Source organism: Phasianus colchicus, chromosome 6 (assembly GCF_987193195.1).
Source record: "Phasianus colchicus chromosome 6, bPhaCol1.hap1.1, whole genome shotgun sequence".
NCBI classification, from domain to species: Eukaryota; Metazoa; Chordata; class Aves; order Galliformes; family Phasianidae; genus Phasianus; species Phasianus colchicus.
The window spans coordinates 11,708,696-11,727,013 of record NC_143441.1 but is presented as its reverse complement, the minus strand read 5'-3'; the positions used below and the strand labels follow the sequence as shown (position 1 = coordinate 11,727,013).

At 37.0% G+C, this 18,318-nt stretch overlaps 1 protein-coding gene across 3 annotated transcripts in view; it reads left to right on the top strand.

Annotated features, from left to right (window-relative positions):
• DNAJC13 (DnaJ heat shock protein family (Hsp40) member C13) overlaps positions 1 to 18,318 on the top strand; it is a 52,628-nt gene that overhangs the window by 19,053 nt on the left and 15,257 nt on the right. For 2 of the 3 annotated variants that reach the window (XM_031590311.2, XM_090142438.1), the window contains exons 17-40: positions 299 to 420; positions 1,586 to 1,661; positions 2,650 to 2,745; positions 2,898 to 3,041; positions 4,277 to 4,291; positions 4,946 to 5,028; positions 6,180 to 6,333; positions 8,342 to 8,445; positions 8,519 to 8,678; positions 9,302 to 9,364; positions 9,689 to 9,790; positions 9,922 to 10,026; positions 10,681 to 10,883; positions 11,250 to 11,334; positions 11,536 to 11,690; positions 12,231 to 12,276; positions 12,508 to 12,662; positions 13,226 to 13,427; positions 14,164 to 14,279; positions 15,104 to 15,182; positions 15,731 to 15,866; positions 16,824 to 17,008; positions 17,541 to 17,615; positions 17,747 to 17,866. In XM_031590311.2, coding sequence (XP_031446171.1) covers positions 299 to 420; positions 1,586 to 1,661; positions 2,650 to 2,745; positions 2,898 to 3,041; positions 4,277 to 4,291; positions 4,946 to 5,028; positions 6,180 to 6,333; positions 8,342 to 8,445; positions 8,519 to 8,678; positions 9,302 to 9,364; positions 9,689 to 9,790; positions 9,922 to 10,026; positions 10,681 to 10,883; positions 11,250 to 11,334; positions 11,536 to 11,690; positions 12,231 to 12,276; positions 12,508 to 12,662; positions 13,226 to 13,427; positions 14,164 to 14,279; positions 15,104 to 15,182; positions 15,731 to 15,866; positions 16,824 to 17,008; positions 17,541 to 17,615; positions 17,747 to 17,866 — 2,781 coding nt within the window. The remainder of the gene's footprint in view (positions 1 to 298; positions 421 to 1,585; positions 1,662 to 2,649; positions 2,746 to 2,897; positions 3,042 to 4,276; positions 4,292 to 4,945; positions 5,029 to 6,179; positions 6,334 to 8,341; positions 8,446 to 8,518; positions 8,679 to 9,301; positions 9,365 to 9,688; positions 9,791 to 9,921; positions 10,027 to 10,680; positions 10,884 to 11,249; positions 11,335 to 11,535; positions 11,691 to 12,230; positions 12,277 to 12,507; positions 12,663 to 13,225; positions 13,428 to 14,163; positions 14,280 to 15,103; positions 15,183 to 15,730; positions 15,867 to 16,823; positions 17,009 to 17,540; positions 17,616 to 17,746; positions 17,867 to 18,318) is intronic. The other variant, XM_031590312.2, reaches the window with a different exon arrangement.

Below are 18,318 nucleotides of genomic sequence, written 5' to 3'. Positions count from 1 at the left end.
AATTATAAACGTATAACTGATCTCCTAATCTGTCATTGGAGCTATCTTAAACATCTTCACTTATCCAGTTACTGTTCTCATAGGTAGAACCTACCAGTCATCTGGTCCTTGACTTTATTACAACTCTGATCATTTGCTGTTGAAAACTTGCAGTTAAAGCACACTGTAATGTAGCTTCAGGCTTTTAGATATTAGTTGACATAGCTGATGGTCAAGAAGGTCTTGGAACTGTAGACTAAGATAAAAACAGCTTAACTAAGATTCTTTCTCTAGTAATCATCTTGCCCTGTTTCCAAAGGAAGGAGACAAAGAGATTGCTACCAAAATGCAAGATCTTGCCCTCAGTGAAGGTGCCTTACCTCGACACTTGCACACTGCTATGTTTACAATAAGCACAGATCAGAGGATGCTTACTAATAGGTATGTCAGTCTCACTTGATATATCATGTTTAAAAAGTCTTAAGTAATGGCCTAGCTCACACTTGGATACGTTGGGAGCTCAGTAAAGAATTCTTGCAGTCCTTTAGAATGATATTTTCTTCAGCAGATGGAATGTTTAAGTAGAGCAAACTTGACCTGAGACTGCAGCAAAAATGATTTTGTTTCTTTGTCAAATTGGAACTCAGGTTGTTCATGAAAAGCTCAACTTTTGTTTTGTTTTGCTTCTCTTGAAAATATTCAGAGAAAGAAAAAGCAAGTAGAATATTTTGTACTTGCAAAAAAGGCTCAGCTTTATTAGACAACTGCATAAATCCTAGTATGCATACCTAAGGCATCTTGCATGCAGTTAGTATCAACCATCTTGTCTGAGAGAAGTTGCCTCATGCAGAAGTTGTTCCATAAATTCAGCAATGAGTAGAACTTGTGAGCTCTAAGGGTGGGTCTGAGGGCATGCCGATCAGAATGGGGGAATCAACTGAATTATCACTCCTAATACAAGATCATAGAAGGTATACACCTTATTGAAGCCCTGGAAGTTGCTGAAGCAGTGCAGTAACCACTGAAACTTGTTGCTGCTCTGTCTTTCAGAAGAGAGCTAGCATGAAACCCTCCATCATTATGAGTTCTGTTTGGAGTTACTTACAACTTGCTCTTAAGTGATGCTTTAGTTTAACACATTAGAACTATCGTTAATAAACATTGGCAGAAAGCGTCAGTTGGCACAGAAGGCAAGGCTCCCAGAGGAGGCTATCCTAGCCAGTAACTGGTGTTAAGGAGTTCAAGTAGAGCAGCTAAGAACTTAAATCTAACTGTAACTTAAGATCAACTGGATAAACTTACACCTAAATTAGACGTTGAGTTTTTGCTCTATTGCTCAAGTGTTCTTTTAGGACTAGATCAAAAAGCATGTGCTGCTACTGTTCCACTAACTTCACGAGAATTTCTTAAAGCCAACACATCAAAGCATGCTGAGCATATACTTGAATTGAAACAATATATTGCTTTGTGCTCTTACGCACTTAAGACCACAAACCTCTTGCTCATCTTCATTTCACCAGCATGGCAAGGACGTAGATTCTTGTAGTTTATAAAGCTATATAAAATAGTAACTTGCAGGATTTTTTCTCTCAATGACTTTTTTCAGGCAGCTAAGTAGACATCTGGTTGGCCTCTGGACAGCTGAGAACAAAACTGCTATGAACCTGCTGAAACGTATTTTGGTGAGTGAAAATGGAATATAGACAGGGTAGGAGTAAAATCTGCTGCAGTAGTAGGAAATTTGAGATATGCTATAGTTAAAACATCTGCTTTTCCATCAGGGGAGGAATTTGCAGCCAGCAAGACCAGCAGTCTGGCATCTATTTGAAGGATACTGATGGCTTGTGCAAAACACCTAAGATTCTTGTGTTACTCTTCAGCCACTCTTAAAAAACATAATAATAATAATGTTCAACACAGTAGTGTCTGACTTTCTTGATTGAAAGAACAAAAATGTGGGTGATGTGGTAAACAGTAGTCCCTGGTGCTTAGTGCTTGTAAGGGTTAAAGCGACAGTTCTGCTTATGCTTTCAGGCCTTTCTAGCTTTGGTTGCTTATAACTCTGCTAAATTTACATATTGGCTGATACTTCTTGTGTTGCTTCACTCTTGCAGCTTTTCAGAGAAGTTCTTTAAGTTGCTTCAGTGAAACTAGTTTATCAAGTAGTGTTGTAAGGAATTATTAAATCTGGAGAAATGATGCTTAGAATAACTGGTATTCTTAATTTCTATATTTGGCAAAGTGGGCTGTCCTTTTCTTGGTCAGTGACTTTTCAGAAAGCTTAGTCAAATGAGAAAACTGTCTCTAATGTCATGTGTCCATACGAGAGGTCGTGCCATGGGTCCTTCTCAGTGTTCATCTGCCTCAGTACTACTGTAAGATCTCCTCTTCTCTTTCTGCAGTCCTTAGCTTTGACGAGCCCTCTCTTAAGAAATGGGATGTAGGCAAAAGAGCTCTTTTGTACCTAAGCTTATTTACTTGTCTGTTGAGGATGGTAGCATTTCACTAATACAAACCAAAAGCTGCTGGAGCTTTACATACTTGGTTAAGATAGAATATTCATTCTGTTTTGAAGTTTTCTACTTTAAAGAAAGCATTTTGTTGCCTACTGTAATGTTTTTCAGTTCCTTCTGTTGCATCTGTGTTCACACTGGTTTTAAATGTTTTTAGCCACCAGGTTTGCTGGCATACCTTGACAGTACTGATCCTGTTCCTGAAAAAGATGCTGATAGGATGCATGTTAGAGATAACCTAAAAATCGCAACTGTAAGTAAATGCATCTGTCTTACCTTCTCCATTCTCTAGATGTGTAGTCCTAGTGACTTTTTTTAATGCAGAAACTTAAATACTGCACTGATTTGCATCTAACGTGTTATTTGCAGCTGCAGGTTTATTAACTAATAGTTTTTATTCTGCAGGACCAATATGGCAAGTTTAATAAAGTGCCAGAGTGGCAGAGACTAGCTGGAAAAGCTGCTAAAGAAGTTGAAAAATTTGCCAAAGAGAAAGTGGATTTAGTCTTGATGCACTGGCGAGATAGAATGGGAATAGCTCAAAAAGAGGTAAAAATACTTAACGCTCTCTGTTACAGCAACTTTACTAAGCATAGAGAGGAACATCGCCATCTCCATGAAATGATAGGAAAAGTTCTAGTGATAGACATGTGGACATATGAGAAACTTCATTCTTTTGCTTCTGTTTACTAAATTCTGATTCTTACTGGTCTTCATCTTTTGTTAGAAATGAGTTCTAAGAGGAATGTAGTCAGTAAATGCATTTGGGATATAGATTAAGCTTTAATTTGTTCTTGTTTTAGTGCATATTACCAAACTGCAGTGCAGCTTATGTGCATCTCTTCCATTTTTAATTATACAGGAGAATAGGAAATTCTTTGAAACATAGCAAAAACACCTTTAACTTCTTCCAAATATAGCCAAACAGCTGTTTACTTCTGAAGTGATGTGCTTTGTATGTGGTGGGACCTACCTGAAGCTTAATACTAGCTTGTATTGCATTCCAACAATACAAATTCTTTATCAGTTGAACTTCACTGAAGGTTGACAAAGCTGCACAGCAAGTCAAGTATTTCAGTGCTTAAATTACAAAAGATTATGTATAAAACTAAGTTTAACATTGTAGTGATATGTGGTTGCTTTGATCTGAAACAATAATTGAGTGCAGGAGGTCTCCTTTTTCTCATTATTCTATTTTTGTGTTCTGTGTGACGGACTTTGAATCATGAGGTGTTTCCCTTAGTCTCGTGACTAAGCTCATTTTGTGCATTCTGGAAATTGAAGCAATCTACTATTCCTTTCTTACTTATAAGGAAGGATGAAAAGAGCAGTGGAATGTGAAATATTGATCACACCAGTCTTCATACTTGATTTGTTGCAACGCTAAGCTTGAATATGGGAAATCCTTCGTAAAATGTTGCTAAAGCTTGATGTTTGTTGAGGTGCAGAATTTTGATAGATACTCTGCAGAATAATACTGAACTAGGACCAAAGCAAAGCATGAATGGAAAAAGTGAAAATGGCAACATAAAGATGAATTGCACTTCAGGATGTTTTGCAGTATTAGTCTTAGCAAACATCTTTAAGCACCTTGTCTGTATACTGAGCTTAAGTGATTGATTGCTCTTCAGTCCAGGGTTCTGAACTGTTGAATTTCACATATATGCAACTGTAGCTTTGAAAGGGTAGTAGCAAGTTTGTTATTACCACCTTGAATTAGTTCATGATTGTGACTTGTTAAACATTCCTTTTTTTCTTTTCTTCCAACTTGCCATTAAAATCAGGACAGAAATAATATGGTGAGTCTGTGTATCTCAGCCATGCGTATGAACTATGTTGCTCAGACTCTTGTTTGCATGTAGTAGATAACATTGATTTAATGCTTGAGCGAACTAGGGAACCTTTCAGCAGCCAAGTCAGGTTTGAGACATATTTATGTGACTTACTTTAATTACTTTCTTTCAAGAACTAAGTAGTCTTCTGGCATTTTCTCCAGAAGTCAGATTTGGAACTGCTGGTCATGGATTATTAGTATTTTTATTTTTTTGGAAGTTGTTTTCAAAGCTTTGCTTGCCTGTTTAGCTCAGCATTAACAGTACTGTTGTCTTGCATGGTTATATTAAGTGGTCAGTATGTTAAGCATACTGACTTATGCTGGTAATCTTGCTAGCACTGAGACTGCTTTGGTGGTGGGAGCTAAGCTTTTCTCAGTGAGAGGCAAATTGCTTTTAAACAACTGACTTGTGAAACAGCTGGAAGTTTCTCTAGCATGATTTAGCATAGTGTGAATAACACTCGTTAAAGTCTGTTACTGCTGCGTACTGGAAAGAGAGCTTATTAATAAGGCTTAACTTAAAGTACAACTTTAGAAGGAATAAAAACCCCAGTTTATTTTAAAGGGAAAATGTGGATTCTCTGTTATTGTTAATTTCTTAAATTTGGCTTTTTTGCAGAATATTATGCAAAAGCCAGTGATATTAAGGAAACGACGGCAAAGAATAAAAATAGAAGCAAACTGGGATCTCTTTTACTACAGGTAAAATACTGAAATTAATAAGGTGGTAGTCTGATCCAACTTTTTATCTGGATGGATATTTTTAATATCTACTGTGTGCCTGTGGATTGCTTCCAATTGTTGCCTGCCTTGAAATGGTGTATGTGCTTAATAACAAACTTACAAAATTGTAAGATAGGTAAGGGGAAAGGAAATCTGAAAGCTGCTCTAATATTATCAAGCTATATCTTTTATTACTCCATGAATCAAAAAGGGATCAACAAGCTACACGTGCAGGTCTCCATGATGCTGAAGGCTAAAGCAGAGTAACATTACAATATACTAATTTTGTAGAATGTTGATGCATCAACTTGTACGCTCATTGGTAACCTATAAATTTGAATAAAAATGAGCTTAAGGCCGATGGGGAGAAAACATTTGTATATCAGGCTTTAAATAGTGTCACAAGTTCTAAATGTAGCTTGCTTATCTATGAGTTCTTACAACTGTCAATGTTTAAAAGGGAGGGACCTCCATCTGGGGAAAAAAAAAGTGAACATCACTTTTCTTTGGCTGGAAGTGTTGTGAAATGGATTAGTAAAGCCTGACTGTTCAGCAAACTTAAGTGTTTGGAGCTTAATGTTTCAAAACATCAAATTATGTGCTTTGTCTCTAAATAAATACTCTGTGAAAGGAGGATTCACATGCTCCTGATCGTGTATTCAAGTAGTGCTTTCAGCCAGTCTCTAAATCCAAACATTTTTTTTAATCTGTCACTGAACAGCATCTTCTGACTGTCTTGTGACATCTGAGATATCAACTTTTTCTCCTGCATAAACTACTCTTCTTGTTCAAAATGTAAACAAGCTGTGTGCTTTTTTTGCTGCTTTGGGTGGTTGTTCATTCCTAGCCCTTCCTGATATAGAGGGAACAGCTTGCAAACACCCAGTTCATCAGCTGCATGCAGATAACTGAGCCGAAAGAGAGGAAATAAATAATGTGCTTTAGATGTCCATGACAATGAAAACAGTATAAAAGCAAATGAGTGTAGTTCTTCTAACAAACTAGAGACTGCTATTCAGTGCCTTCTAATTAAGATTCAGTAATGCTAGCCTTCTCTATCTTGCTAGCTGATTCTTGTCTGCCTTTCAGATGATGTTTGAGGAGTTTAAACTTTGTAACTTCTTTCCTAGATTTCTTCAGGATCATGCTAGATCAAACTTGATTTGGAACTTCAAAACACGGGAAGAACTGAGAGATACTCTTGAGTCTGAAATGAGAGCATTTAATATTGACAGAGAACTTGGTAGTGCTAGTGTTATCTCGTGGAACCATCAGGAGTTTGAGGTAAATGACTCTCTGTTGGAGAACTTGCATTGTAAAATATGGCTAATTAAAATGTCACTTTGTTTCTAGCTGCCTGAGTACATGTTGTGTTGAAATCCCTGACTGCAAGCTACAATTCTTCTGGGGTTATAGAATAAACTGACAGAATTTGAGGCTATGGATGGTTAGTACTGTCTGTTGTCAGGCTGAAGAGATTTCAGTCTTGCTAACTTTAAAGATAAATTATACTTGCATAAGAGGAACAAAGGCAAGTTGGTATGATGCTGTTGCCATACTTGTCATACTTGATTTTGAGTGTTCATGAGACTTGTTTTGGGTAGTTCTGTGAGCCACCTCTTACTTGCAAGTTTCTAGTCTTTTTTTCCACCATATCTCTGTGTTCCTGTGGTAATTAAGTACTGACCTGTCAAACTATGAAGTGGTTATGTGGTTAAAACCATGTTGCTCAGTAGATTATAGATGGAAGATTTTTCACATTCTAGGAGTAGCAGTACTTGACGTCAGAACAGCACTGCAGGCTCCTGTTAAGGGACTGATATAGTCCTAATTTAGCTTTCACAAAACAGCTTGTCAGATGTTTTCCAGTAATGTGCTGATAAACATTTCCTGTACTCTGCTTTTGTGTAAGTACTGTTTTGGTCTGTACAGATTTGTGCATGTAACATGCAATATAGAGCGAAACACAATCACACTTGAATTCAGCTGTGAGGTATTCATAGATACTGTCAATATCAATGTTGTCACAGTGCAACTTTCATGTTAAAATTTGAGCAGGGGTGAAATAAGTAAAACAACTGCTTTTGAGAAATTCTCAGATGTCATATGAGTGTCAGATCTGTTAGAATAGTCATCAAAGTGGAAGAGCTACTTTAAGTACTGCATTTATCCCCATCACACCAGACTGAGAAGCTAAATTTGGGTTTGTATTGCTTCCTTCAGTTATGGGTCAGAAGCAGGCACAGCAGTATCTGCTATGTCAATTCCAGTCTCTGCACTTGCAGAGGTGGTAACTGGGGCAGAATCAAAAGCTTTAAAACAGACTTCCCATGCACACTTTGTGCTCCTTCTGTGGCTTGTGCTACTGGAATGAGTCATTTAGCATTCTTGCAGTTACCGCCCAGGATATTTTGAGACTGACTTGATGGGGAATCCTGCAATGTGGTCTTAAAACAGCTGCTCTCTGATGCCTGCTGTTTAAATCAAGACTTTCAGACCATGCTTATTAGTATTTCAGTTAGCCTACGTAGTGGTGACAGAGGCTACTCTGCCAGCTGTGGAACATGTCACTTTGCAAAGGGGGCTGTGGTCTGAGGTTGCTCTGGAAGGTTGCTCGTTACTGAGACCTCATCATACTGTGTCCTCTCACTTAATCTGTAGATCACTGTTATGAGGACACAAAAAGTTGTCTGCAAATGGTAGGTAAGAACAACTACTGCAGTGAGTGGCTTGTGGTAGTTAGCTACCTCTGAATTAGGTGCTTGCTAAATGCTTAAAACCATTAAACAGCAAGGCATATGGTTAAGATGTAATATAGTTGTTCTGAAGTTAATGATGGTTCTCATTATGCAATTTTACTTCAGTTTCTTTGTGTGTATACTGATGCACCTAGACTTTAATTACCTAGTATAATATCAAGTATTGCTAGCAATTAAGTGATGCTGGTGTTTCATACTTGTAGTAACATTGAGTAAAATATCTTGCAGTGCAGTAACTGCTTATTAAAGCTTGACTCATTGAATATATCATGTTATCCAAGTTACTAAAAATACTGATGTTAGATGCAAGTTAGCTAAAGACTGGAAGCTGGAATTTGAGTAACCTCAGATACTTCATTTGTTCAGGGGAGCAATAGTAGCTTTGAGCTTAAGCTTTTTATTTTTAGGTGTATACTTAAACCACAAATTTGCAAAGGATTTCAGTCTTCCTCAGATCATAGGAAATGCATTAATGTGTATGCAAGAACAAAATTTTTTTTTTGCTTCACTGAGTAACCTGTTCTATGTTATAGGTAAAATATGAGTGTCTTTCTGAGGAAATAAAAATAGGGGATTATTATTTGAGATTGTTACTGGAAGAAGACGAAACTGAAGAGAGTGGAGCAATCAAAAAATCGTGAGTTATTACTAAAACCTTATCTTACTCTGAAGTCTCTGGTTTCTTTTCTAAAACCTCTTCTCTTTCACAGATATGAATTCTTCAATGAGCTCTACCATCGCTTCTTGCTTACCCCAAAAGTAAATATGAAATGTCTATGTCTGCAAGCATTGGCCATTGTTTATGGAAGATGTCATGAAGAAATAGGACCGTTTTCAGATACTAAATATATTGTTGGGATGTTAGAACGGGTAAGAGTTAAGTAAAACAATGTGAAACAGCAGTTACTATATAGCTAGTCCAACGTATGTTGAGATTCTTCAAGTTGCTGTGAAATTTGAAGCGAGCACAAGAAACAAAGCTTCTAAGAAGATGACCTTGTTCCAGGTCACATTTGGAAATGCTGATTTTAAGAATAATGGCAAAACCTCAGACTTAATGAAATGGTAGTCCTAGATGGACACATGCTTTGGATTGTATTTTAATGGTAACTGTTTTGGCTGTTCAGTGTGTCTGCTGAATCATGTTTGACAATACATACAACTTGTAAAAATACATCTCCATGTAATCTGAAGAAGGGGGTTTTTTGCTCACATCAGTGTGGGGTTTAGATATGGCTGTTTTGAGTGAAACCACACCAGTCTTTTATTTTACCTTGATTCTTGATAGAGCAAAAAAGGCAATGGTAGATAGGAACAAGACTTCTCAATTTCAGTGGCAGGAAGCTGTGCGTAAATAATGCATTTAATAATCAGTAGTATTATTTGGGGCAGGAAAAAAGTAAATGGGTCTTTGTGGGAACAACCATATTGATTCTTGAAGGTAACTTCTCATATGCTATTAAACACTGATTTGTTCTCTTCTGCTGCAATAGTGCACTGATAGGCTTGAGCGGGATAGACTGATACTGTTTCTCAACAAGCTGATCCTTAATAAGGTAAGGTACACCTGTACACTTAACAGTTCATGGGTCTTTCAGCTGTATAAAATGATCTGAAGTAGTCATTTAGGTTTAACTTTAAGAAAAAAAATCAGGTCTCAAAGCAGGCTTTAAAGCTGTATATTCTGGGTTATGGTAACTGTTGTTTATTGGTGAGAAAGCTGAAGGAAATGTGTAGGTATTCTGGTGGTCATACCATACTGGGCATTTTAGCTAATGCTTTAACTTTTCTCACAATAGATTCTTGGATAAAACTGTTCAGTACTTGTAACAACTCTTATCTAGAAAATGGTTTTGTTAACTCAGTTCATCCATCAACAGAAAAATGTGAAGGACCTTATGGATTCAAATGGAATTAGAATCCTTGTGGATCTGCTCACTCTAGCACATCTTCACACAAGCAGAGCTACAGTACCTCTGCAGGTATGCAGCCTTTGTTTCTTATTATTCATATATTGCTTTGCTAAAAGGACCATACTTAAAAAATCAGTGTTTTTGTTAAATTTCCTGTGGAAATGTGGTAGTTGCACTGAAGTTGATCTTACAAATTCCAGAGCAATGTGATTGAGGCAGCGCCTGATATGAAGAGGGAGAGTGAGAAAGAATGGTACTTTGGCAATGCTGACAAAGAAAGGAGTGGTCCTTACAGCTTTCAAGAGGTATTTATCTGCTTCTAATTCAAGTTTGGTGGAAGAAATTTCCGTCTAGATGATGGGGCATTGTGCCAAGAACCAGATCTGCTAAGGATATAGAGGATGTGGGACCAAAGACCTAGTTGTGAAACAAATAGTGATATAAAAGTTATTACAACAATTGTCTGTTGTAACTTACAGCTTCTGTTACATAAGTTCTTAGTTCATCTTAAGGGGCAAATCTTAGTTCTCTGTGGTTGGAACTCTCTTCATTGTACTGCAGTAGCTGTGTACCTCAAGTGGCTCGGCTCTTCTAACCTAAAAGTTGTAGGTCTCTTTCCTGCCTGACTGTTTGGGTGAGTGAAAAGAGAAATAGGGACATGGATGAGTTTTAATAAAAAACAAAACAGTGAACTTCGTACGTCTAAATTCCCCAGAAAAGCTTCAATCTGTTCTGTTAAAATAGCAGTCACTGACAGTCACTCTTCCCAATAGCAGATGAAAGCTTTAAATGCCTTTGGCAATACTGTCTATCCCTTTCTGCCCCAATTTTGCAGTGACTAATCTGTCTACATTTCCTTCATATTTACTGACTGGTTCTGTTAGAATTCATGGAACTGTGGTAGAGTCTGCCATTCTGAATGCATGAATCAACTAATTTCATCTCTTATCTTGCAATAGATGCAGGAACTGTGGGATAGTGGAAAGCTGACTTCAAAAACGCGTTGCTGGGCTCAAGGTATGGATGGCTGGCGACCATTACAAGTCATTCCTCAGCTGAAGTGGTGCTTGCTTGCCAGTGGCCAGGCTGTGTTGAATGAGACTGACCTTGCTACCCTTATACTCAACATGCTCATCACAATGTGTGGATATTTTCCCAGCAGGTAAACACTAATTTTCAGCTGAAGTGGTTTTCTCTTGCAGACATATAAATGCAAGTTCTGTCTCAAGTTTTTGTTAGAACCCAAGGAACTGCAAGAAACTATGCGCAATCTTTGTATGTCCCTAATGCACAGCAGCAGAGCCTTGTTCTGACTGACAGGCTCTTACTTAACTTGGAAATAAGGCGTCTTTAATGTATAGTATTAAACTACACTTAGAACATCTGTTTTTAAAAAAAAAAAAAGAACAAACTTAGAATGACACTGAATCTGATCTGAATAGCTTGATATTTATGGCTTAATGAAGTTATTCATTGTTGGAGGAGTAAAGACATGTCTGCTTAATGCATTACCAACTTATTTTTTTAGGGATCAAGACAATGCTATTATAAGGCCCTTGCCTAGAGTGAAGAGACTCCTGTCAGATAGTACTTGCCTTCCTCATATCACTCAGGTAATCAACTGTCCAAAAATGCATGAAAATGAGTAAAAGCCTGACTCTGACCTTGTTAGTTTTTGTATGAAGTATTTCTTAAATGAAATTTTGAAGTTGAATTGCTTGTCCTGAAACTGAATTGGTTAAAACTGGAATTTTTGATAGGTAATTTGAATTACTTGAGCAGCTAATGTAAATGCTTGTGTTCTCTGATTTCAGTTGCTGCTGACTTTTGATCCTATACTTGTGGAAAAAGTTGCTATATTGTTGTTTCATGTCATGCAAGATAACCCTCAGTTACCTCGTTTCTATTTGAGTGGAGTATTCTTCTTTATCATGATGTACACGGGTTCCAATGTACTTCCTATTGCAAGGTGAGGAAAAAGAATAACTTAAAATGCCTTTTGACCAGTTGTACTTGAAGTGGCTACTGCTCTAAACGCTCCTGGGAATGTTTTGTTAGAACTGGTGTGAAACTGCAGGCAAAAGCTCTCTTCTAAATGAATCATTACCACACAGTCAAGTCAGCTGCTGACGACATGAATCACTTATGATCCTGCCAGGGAGGGAAGTGTTGTCTTGTTTCATCTATGAAATGATGCAGGAAGGAGTTTGTAGGGAAGGGCTGTCTCTATCAGCTTCTGTTTTCAGATGTTTTTATGTGGAAGAAACAAGCTTTTGGGAACAAGACCTTCAAACTGAAGTGGTGAACATTAGACAACACTTAAACATGAAAATACTCAGTGGGGTTCCCAAGATTTTCATGGATTTTGTTCAAATTCTTCAATGGTTATTGTTACTCTTTTATTGTGAAGTAAATGTGTGAGACTGGCCAGCTGGATTATATTGCTCTGCTTATCTTTCAAAGGTGTTTTAGGTATCAATTAAAGCAGAAAATACTATTTCTTTTCTAGGTTTTTGAAATATGCACATACAAAGCAAGCCTTCAAGTCTGAAGAAGTGAGTAAATTATAAAAACTAATTTCCTGTTTCCAAGTGGTTTTGCAAGTGACCTGTGGCTGCTTCAACAGTACTTCATGCTTTTCTTCTCAGTTCTTAAGAATTGGAAGGGAGTTCATTAAGTTCATTAACAATCTGTAAGGGAGAGGTGGGGGTCTTCCAGATCTGGAGTTGGTTAGGAAGGCTGAATTCAGATTAAATTTGAGATGACAGTGTCGTGTTTTTTCATAGACTAAAAGTCAAGATATAGTTCAAAGAAGTATTCTTGGACATGTTCTTCCTGAAGCAATGGTGTGTTACTTGGAAAATTATGAGCCAGAAAAATTTTCAGAGATATTTCTTGGGGAATTTGACACTCCAGAAGCAATTTGGAGCAATGAAATGAGGTAACCTTTTCTTTTTTTCCTGTCAGAAGGATGAATCTGAACAACTACATCTCATGCTGAATAGGTCTTAGTTCTAACTTCTCTGAAGTCTAAAATAGCTGTTTTCCATGTCTGTACTGCGTGCCTTTTTTGCTTCCGCATGGGCAGTGTCCTATGCTTCTATAAAAAATAACAAGCAAGGAGATTGGCAGAAAGAAGGGAATTATTTTTTCAGTGAACATCTGACAATGTTTGATATCCATCTGTGTCGTACTTGAGTTCCTTTCATGTGTGGAGAATACACTACCTCTGCAGGCTGTGCTATACATGTGTTTATTTACTACTATCACCTGTCTAGGAGAGTCAACTCTAATATTACAATAAGTTTTTAAGGTATTTGACAGAGATTGAGGGAGGAAAAATGTCACTTTGGGTTATTTTTCAATAGCTTCATGACAGAATAGGACATCAGTCTCTTCTGTAACTTGGCATACAACTTGGGGAAATCTTTCTGCTAGAAGTCGTTGAATGCACTTCAACAGTAACCATATTTTGAGGACTGTGCTTGGCTTTGTAACTTTCAGACGTCTTATGATAGAGAAGATTGCTGCTCATCTTGCTGATTTCACTCCTCGCCTTCAAAGCAATACAAGGGCACTCTACCAATACTGTCCTATCCCAGTTATCAACTATCCACAACTGGAAAATGAACTGTTCTGTAATATTTATTACCTCAAGCATCTTTGTGATACACTGAGATTTCCAGACTGGCCAATTAAAGACCCAGTAAGTAAGAATTCTAGAACTCATTCAGTTCTTGTTCTTTCAGACTCATAATGGGATTTGTAACAAAGCGTAAGGAAATCAAGTGCTACATCTGTTGGAAATAAATAATGAATCCTGTCTTTTCAATAAATAAGCAAACAGGTTAAACATTCCTTTATCTTAAAACAGAATAGACCTCATGATATGTAGCAGCCAAAGATTGAGCAGTTCTTGTAGTGGCTTTAAATAACAAACAAACAAACAAAAAAAACATCCAACTGCTCAACAAACTTTAGCGTTTCAGTGAACCTCAGCTGGTGGGGAAAAACATTTCTTAGTTCTTATTTGTCTGTGCCAGATAGGAAACTAAGCAGCTTGATGCTAAATGAATTGATAAGATCTTGATACAGTTAGCAGTCTAGATCTATCTAGTCAATTTCACTTATTCATGCAGCTTTATGATTCTTGTAGCTGTGAATTATTACTTATAATAATTCTCCCTCTTCTGTTGTGACTCTTCCATAAACACAAAGGCACTCTAAATCTTGAATAAAATGTAGCACTGCAGTGAAGCAAAGTCTTGTTCCCTTACCTGACTGGAGGGAGAACCGTAATTATTAACAATAAAAGGATGAGGTAAATAGTCTCTGAATTCAGGGTGATGGGTGATAGGGATATGTGTACAGCGAAGTGCAGCTTTTATAAAGATATGTGCTGCACTGAGTATGAATGAAATGCTAATAAACTAATTATTTAGATCAAACTTCTGAAAGACACACTGGAAGCCTGGAAGAAGGAGGTGGAAAAGAAGCCACCTACCATGTCAATAGATGATGCTTACGAAGTTCTTAACCTTCCCAGAGGACAAGGACAGTAAGTTGTTTTCAATGTATAAAGTTGAATCTAACTACACTTGAATAATTTCTGTACAGTGAACAAACTGAAGCTTATCTCAGTACTTGCAACCAATTACTGGTTCCAGTTCAGTTATATCTAGTACCCATGTCTTTCTCAGTGGAGAAATCTTTTTTCTAAGATACAAAGCAATGAAAATCCAGCTGTCTTTGAGAGAATAACTGTGAAATGTTCAGATGAACCGAAACTGGGAAAAATGCTTTGTGCTGTCCCTTAACTTTCACTAGGCTATTCTACATGGTGAATATTAGACTAAAGCATATTAAACAGAGAATAAGGCAGAATCTGAATCTGCTCAGAGTAGAACTCAGTTTCTCTAATCTTCCTTCCTTCCACCTGCCAAATCTTGTCCTTTTTCTTAATGATAGTGGACAAATTTCTTACTCAGTACCTTGCCACTTGTTTTTAACTTCAGACTTCTAGAAGAAAAATACCAGTTTTGTAGTAGTGCATTAAGAGCTGTACACTTACTATAAGTTATGAACTCAGATATACAGACTTTTAACTTTTATCACTAACAGCTCATTTATATTCTTTTTATAAAATACCCAGTGACTTTAAGTTCCTTCTGGTTAGTATATCTGAGCAAGAGGTGCTGAAATTTCTGTTTTGTGGCTGCATGATTACCTGGTCAGTTCAGCTGATGAAGCAGGATTCTCAAATGGAAATAGAGAGCCTTGTTGTTTTCACTTAATTTCAGGTACTACTGTTAATAGTGTTTTGAGAAATCAGGCTTGGTTTTTTTGATGTTATTTGGTGTAACGGGACTTGTTTTCTGACAGGCATGAGGAAAGCAAGGTCAGGAAAGCTTATTTCAGGCTGGCCCAAAAATATCACCCAGACAAGAATCCAGAAGGCAGGGTATGTATTACTAATACTAATAAATGGGTACAGATTCTGCTGTTTTAAGAGTTCTTACTGTCCACTTTAATTTTTCTATCTCCCTCTTACACATTATATCTTTATTCGTATTACAGGATTCCAAGTAGTACTGCAGATGAGTAATTGAACTGATTTTGTTTAGCAAATGTTAAAATTTTCACAGTAAACTCTTGTATAATCAGATCAAACCACATCTCAGAAAGCATCTAGTTTAAACAGTTACTCTGCATGTAAAGAAGCTAATAGCTCACTTTCAAAGACATTGAGTCCTCTTCCCATTCTTACAATCAAATAAACTTTAAGTCTCTGTTACAAGAAAATAGTTTTAGTCTTTCTCCTGTAGTGGAGTTCAGAAAATAAAAGAAAACTCAACTGTGAATAAGTGTTCTTGAGGTTATTCAGAATATTTTCTGAAGTGTAATAAGGCAACAAAACCAGCATAGTGGCTGGTGGATGTTTTGGTTTACCTGCGTATAAATTGAGCTGTAGACTTGTAGTAATTTGGAAGTTGTTACCTTTATTTGCAGGACATGTTTGAGAAAGTTAATAAAGCATACGAATTTCTATGCACGAAGTCTGCCAAAGTGATAGATGGGCCAGATCCTGAAAACATCATTTTGATTTTGAAAACTCAAAGCATCCTCTTCAACAGGCATAAGGAAGGTAGGCATGCTATCTCAGAAGAATGTTCTAAATTCACTTCTTTAATGGATGTTGTGGTCAGCTTTAACCTTCAAAGTTCTTTAGTCTGCTTTCTGTTGATGTAGCTTTTGGCTTGCCACAGCATTATGTCAGTCTGGTAGTGGGCTTCAAAGTAGGACTTCTTTAAACAAAATAAAATTTCTAATTAAACCTAATTAGAAAAAGCGTAAGAGGCTTTTTGAAATTCTCTGCTCTGGTATTAATCAGTTTGAATCTTCCTCCATACATAACTGAGACGAACTTTTTGTCTGTTCAGAAAGGTCCTCACTAGCACTGAGTAAGTAGATAACAGATTCTGGGTATATCTGAGATTTCTCACTTTAATAACCACAAAAGTGTAATCATGCAGAAATTCTGACTGGAGTCCCCAGATGGGTGAGCTGTAACACCACCTCTTTCAGGGCCTGAATGAGAGAGATATAGTTTGAGTACTCTAATCCCAGCTTTTTTTTTTATTCTCTCTGCTGGCTTCCAAAGTATTGAAAAATAAAACTACTTAAACCAAATTGCTGTGTCAAACAAATGGGACCATACATGCTCCTTAAACCTGAAGACAATCCTGGCTTAGGGAAGACTAATAGCAAAGCTGAATAGATGTTTTCCTGGAAATGGACATTATTTGGAAAGCTATTAGCCTGGGGGCTTTGTGAGCTGTAGATAAGTCTTTTTACCTTGAAGTATTTCTTCTAGTGAATCTGTCCCTTATATTTTGTCAGCTTCCATTCAGCATGAATAATGTGATGTGTCAGGGAGTCGGACTGTGTGTGCTGCTCCCTCTTATTCTATTTTTCCTAAGCATTTGTTTTCTTTGACTCTTAGTCTTTGTATGCTCATATATGTTCCATTGATAAGTATGTTATGGTTTAAATGGCATAAACTCTTCTTATAGGTAATCTTCAAGACCTTTCTTTTTTTCAGAGTTGAAACCTTACAAGTATGCAGGCTATCCTATGCTGATTAAGACTATTACCATTGAAACATCAGATGACCTCTTGTTTTCCAAAGAATCTCCTCTGTTGCCTGCTGCCACAGAACTTGCTTTCCACACAGTCAATTGTTCAGCACTAAATGCAGAAGAACTGCGAAGAGAAAATGGAATGGAGGTAGATTGAAAGAAACTTTATTGAAGGTGGTTTTGTCTTTTAGATTCCTCGGTGCAAAGGTCATCAGATACGTTAAGGGATCATTCTTGAGACCTAGTTCCATTTGTACATATTTTCTTTTCTGGACATAGAAAAATCTCTTGCAGAGTACACTTTTCCAGACTTAGACTTGTTTGCTCAACGGTGGATAAGACTACATATGATATTTATCTACTTATTTATTGGATGCTGTTGAGGGCTTCTGTATTCTGTATGTGAAACAATGATAAACATGAAGAAGCCACTTAAGCAGAAATGTTTTTTTTTGTGCATATTTGCTCACATATGAATGCTGTCCACTCTTGTCAAGCCGCAAATGCTAGTACTTGGAAGGAATTTTTTCCTACAGAGTACATGAGTGAGCAACAGACTGCTTTGTCAAACAGGAATTCCATTCAACCAGTATATATGGGCTTACCAAACCTGTTCTATTTCTGCCAACCTTTGTCAGTTTTTGTTGTGACTGAACTTACATATCATCCAATCCTCACAGGTATTGCAAGAAGCATTTAATCGTTGTGTGGCAGTCTTGACTCATTCTAGTAAGCCAGATGATATGTCTGTACAGGTAAGTTGTAGCAACCTAATTTATATCAGTCTTCTGAGAAACTGTGTGTATGTATATATTTTAAAATAAGATGAATTTGTAAACATACGTTTACCTTTCAGTTGGTGCCAGTGAAGTATTTCTTTTTATAGGTGTGTGGATATATTAGTAAATGTTACAGCGTGGCAGCTCAGTTTGAGGAATGCAGAGAGAAAATTACAGAAATGCCTAACATCATTAAGGACCTCTGTAGGTTACTGTATTATGGCAAGGTAAGAGCTCTTGACCTTTTCCTAAATTAATACTTGGCTATTAAATGTTCAGGGCAATCTTCTCATTTTAAGGCAAACAGGAGCACAGTAGAAAAGACTTACGTAAGATCCCAGTTTATTTTTATGGGATACAGAACTCCAGTGCCTTGTTATTGATTTTTCTATTTGTATCAGTTTAATGACTGTATTTTAAGTCTACTATCAAGGTTTTGCATACTTTTGATTGCTAACTGATGTGCTAGAGTTAGATCTTGTATAAACACTCTTAAATCAACATAATTTCTGGGAACAACCTTCAAGAAGTTTTTTGCTAATCAGGTCTTAGCACTTGAATCTTGTTATAAATGCAGAATTTATATTGAATTGACAACGGCAAGCTCATCTCGAACTTCTTTCACATTTTCACTTAGTATGAGCTTGAATGAGTCTACATAGTATTTGACTATAGGTTC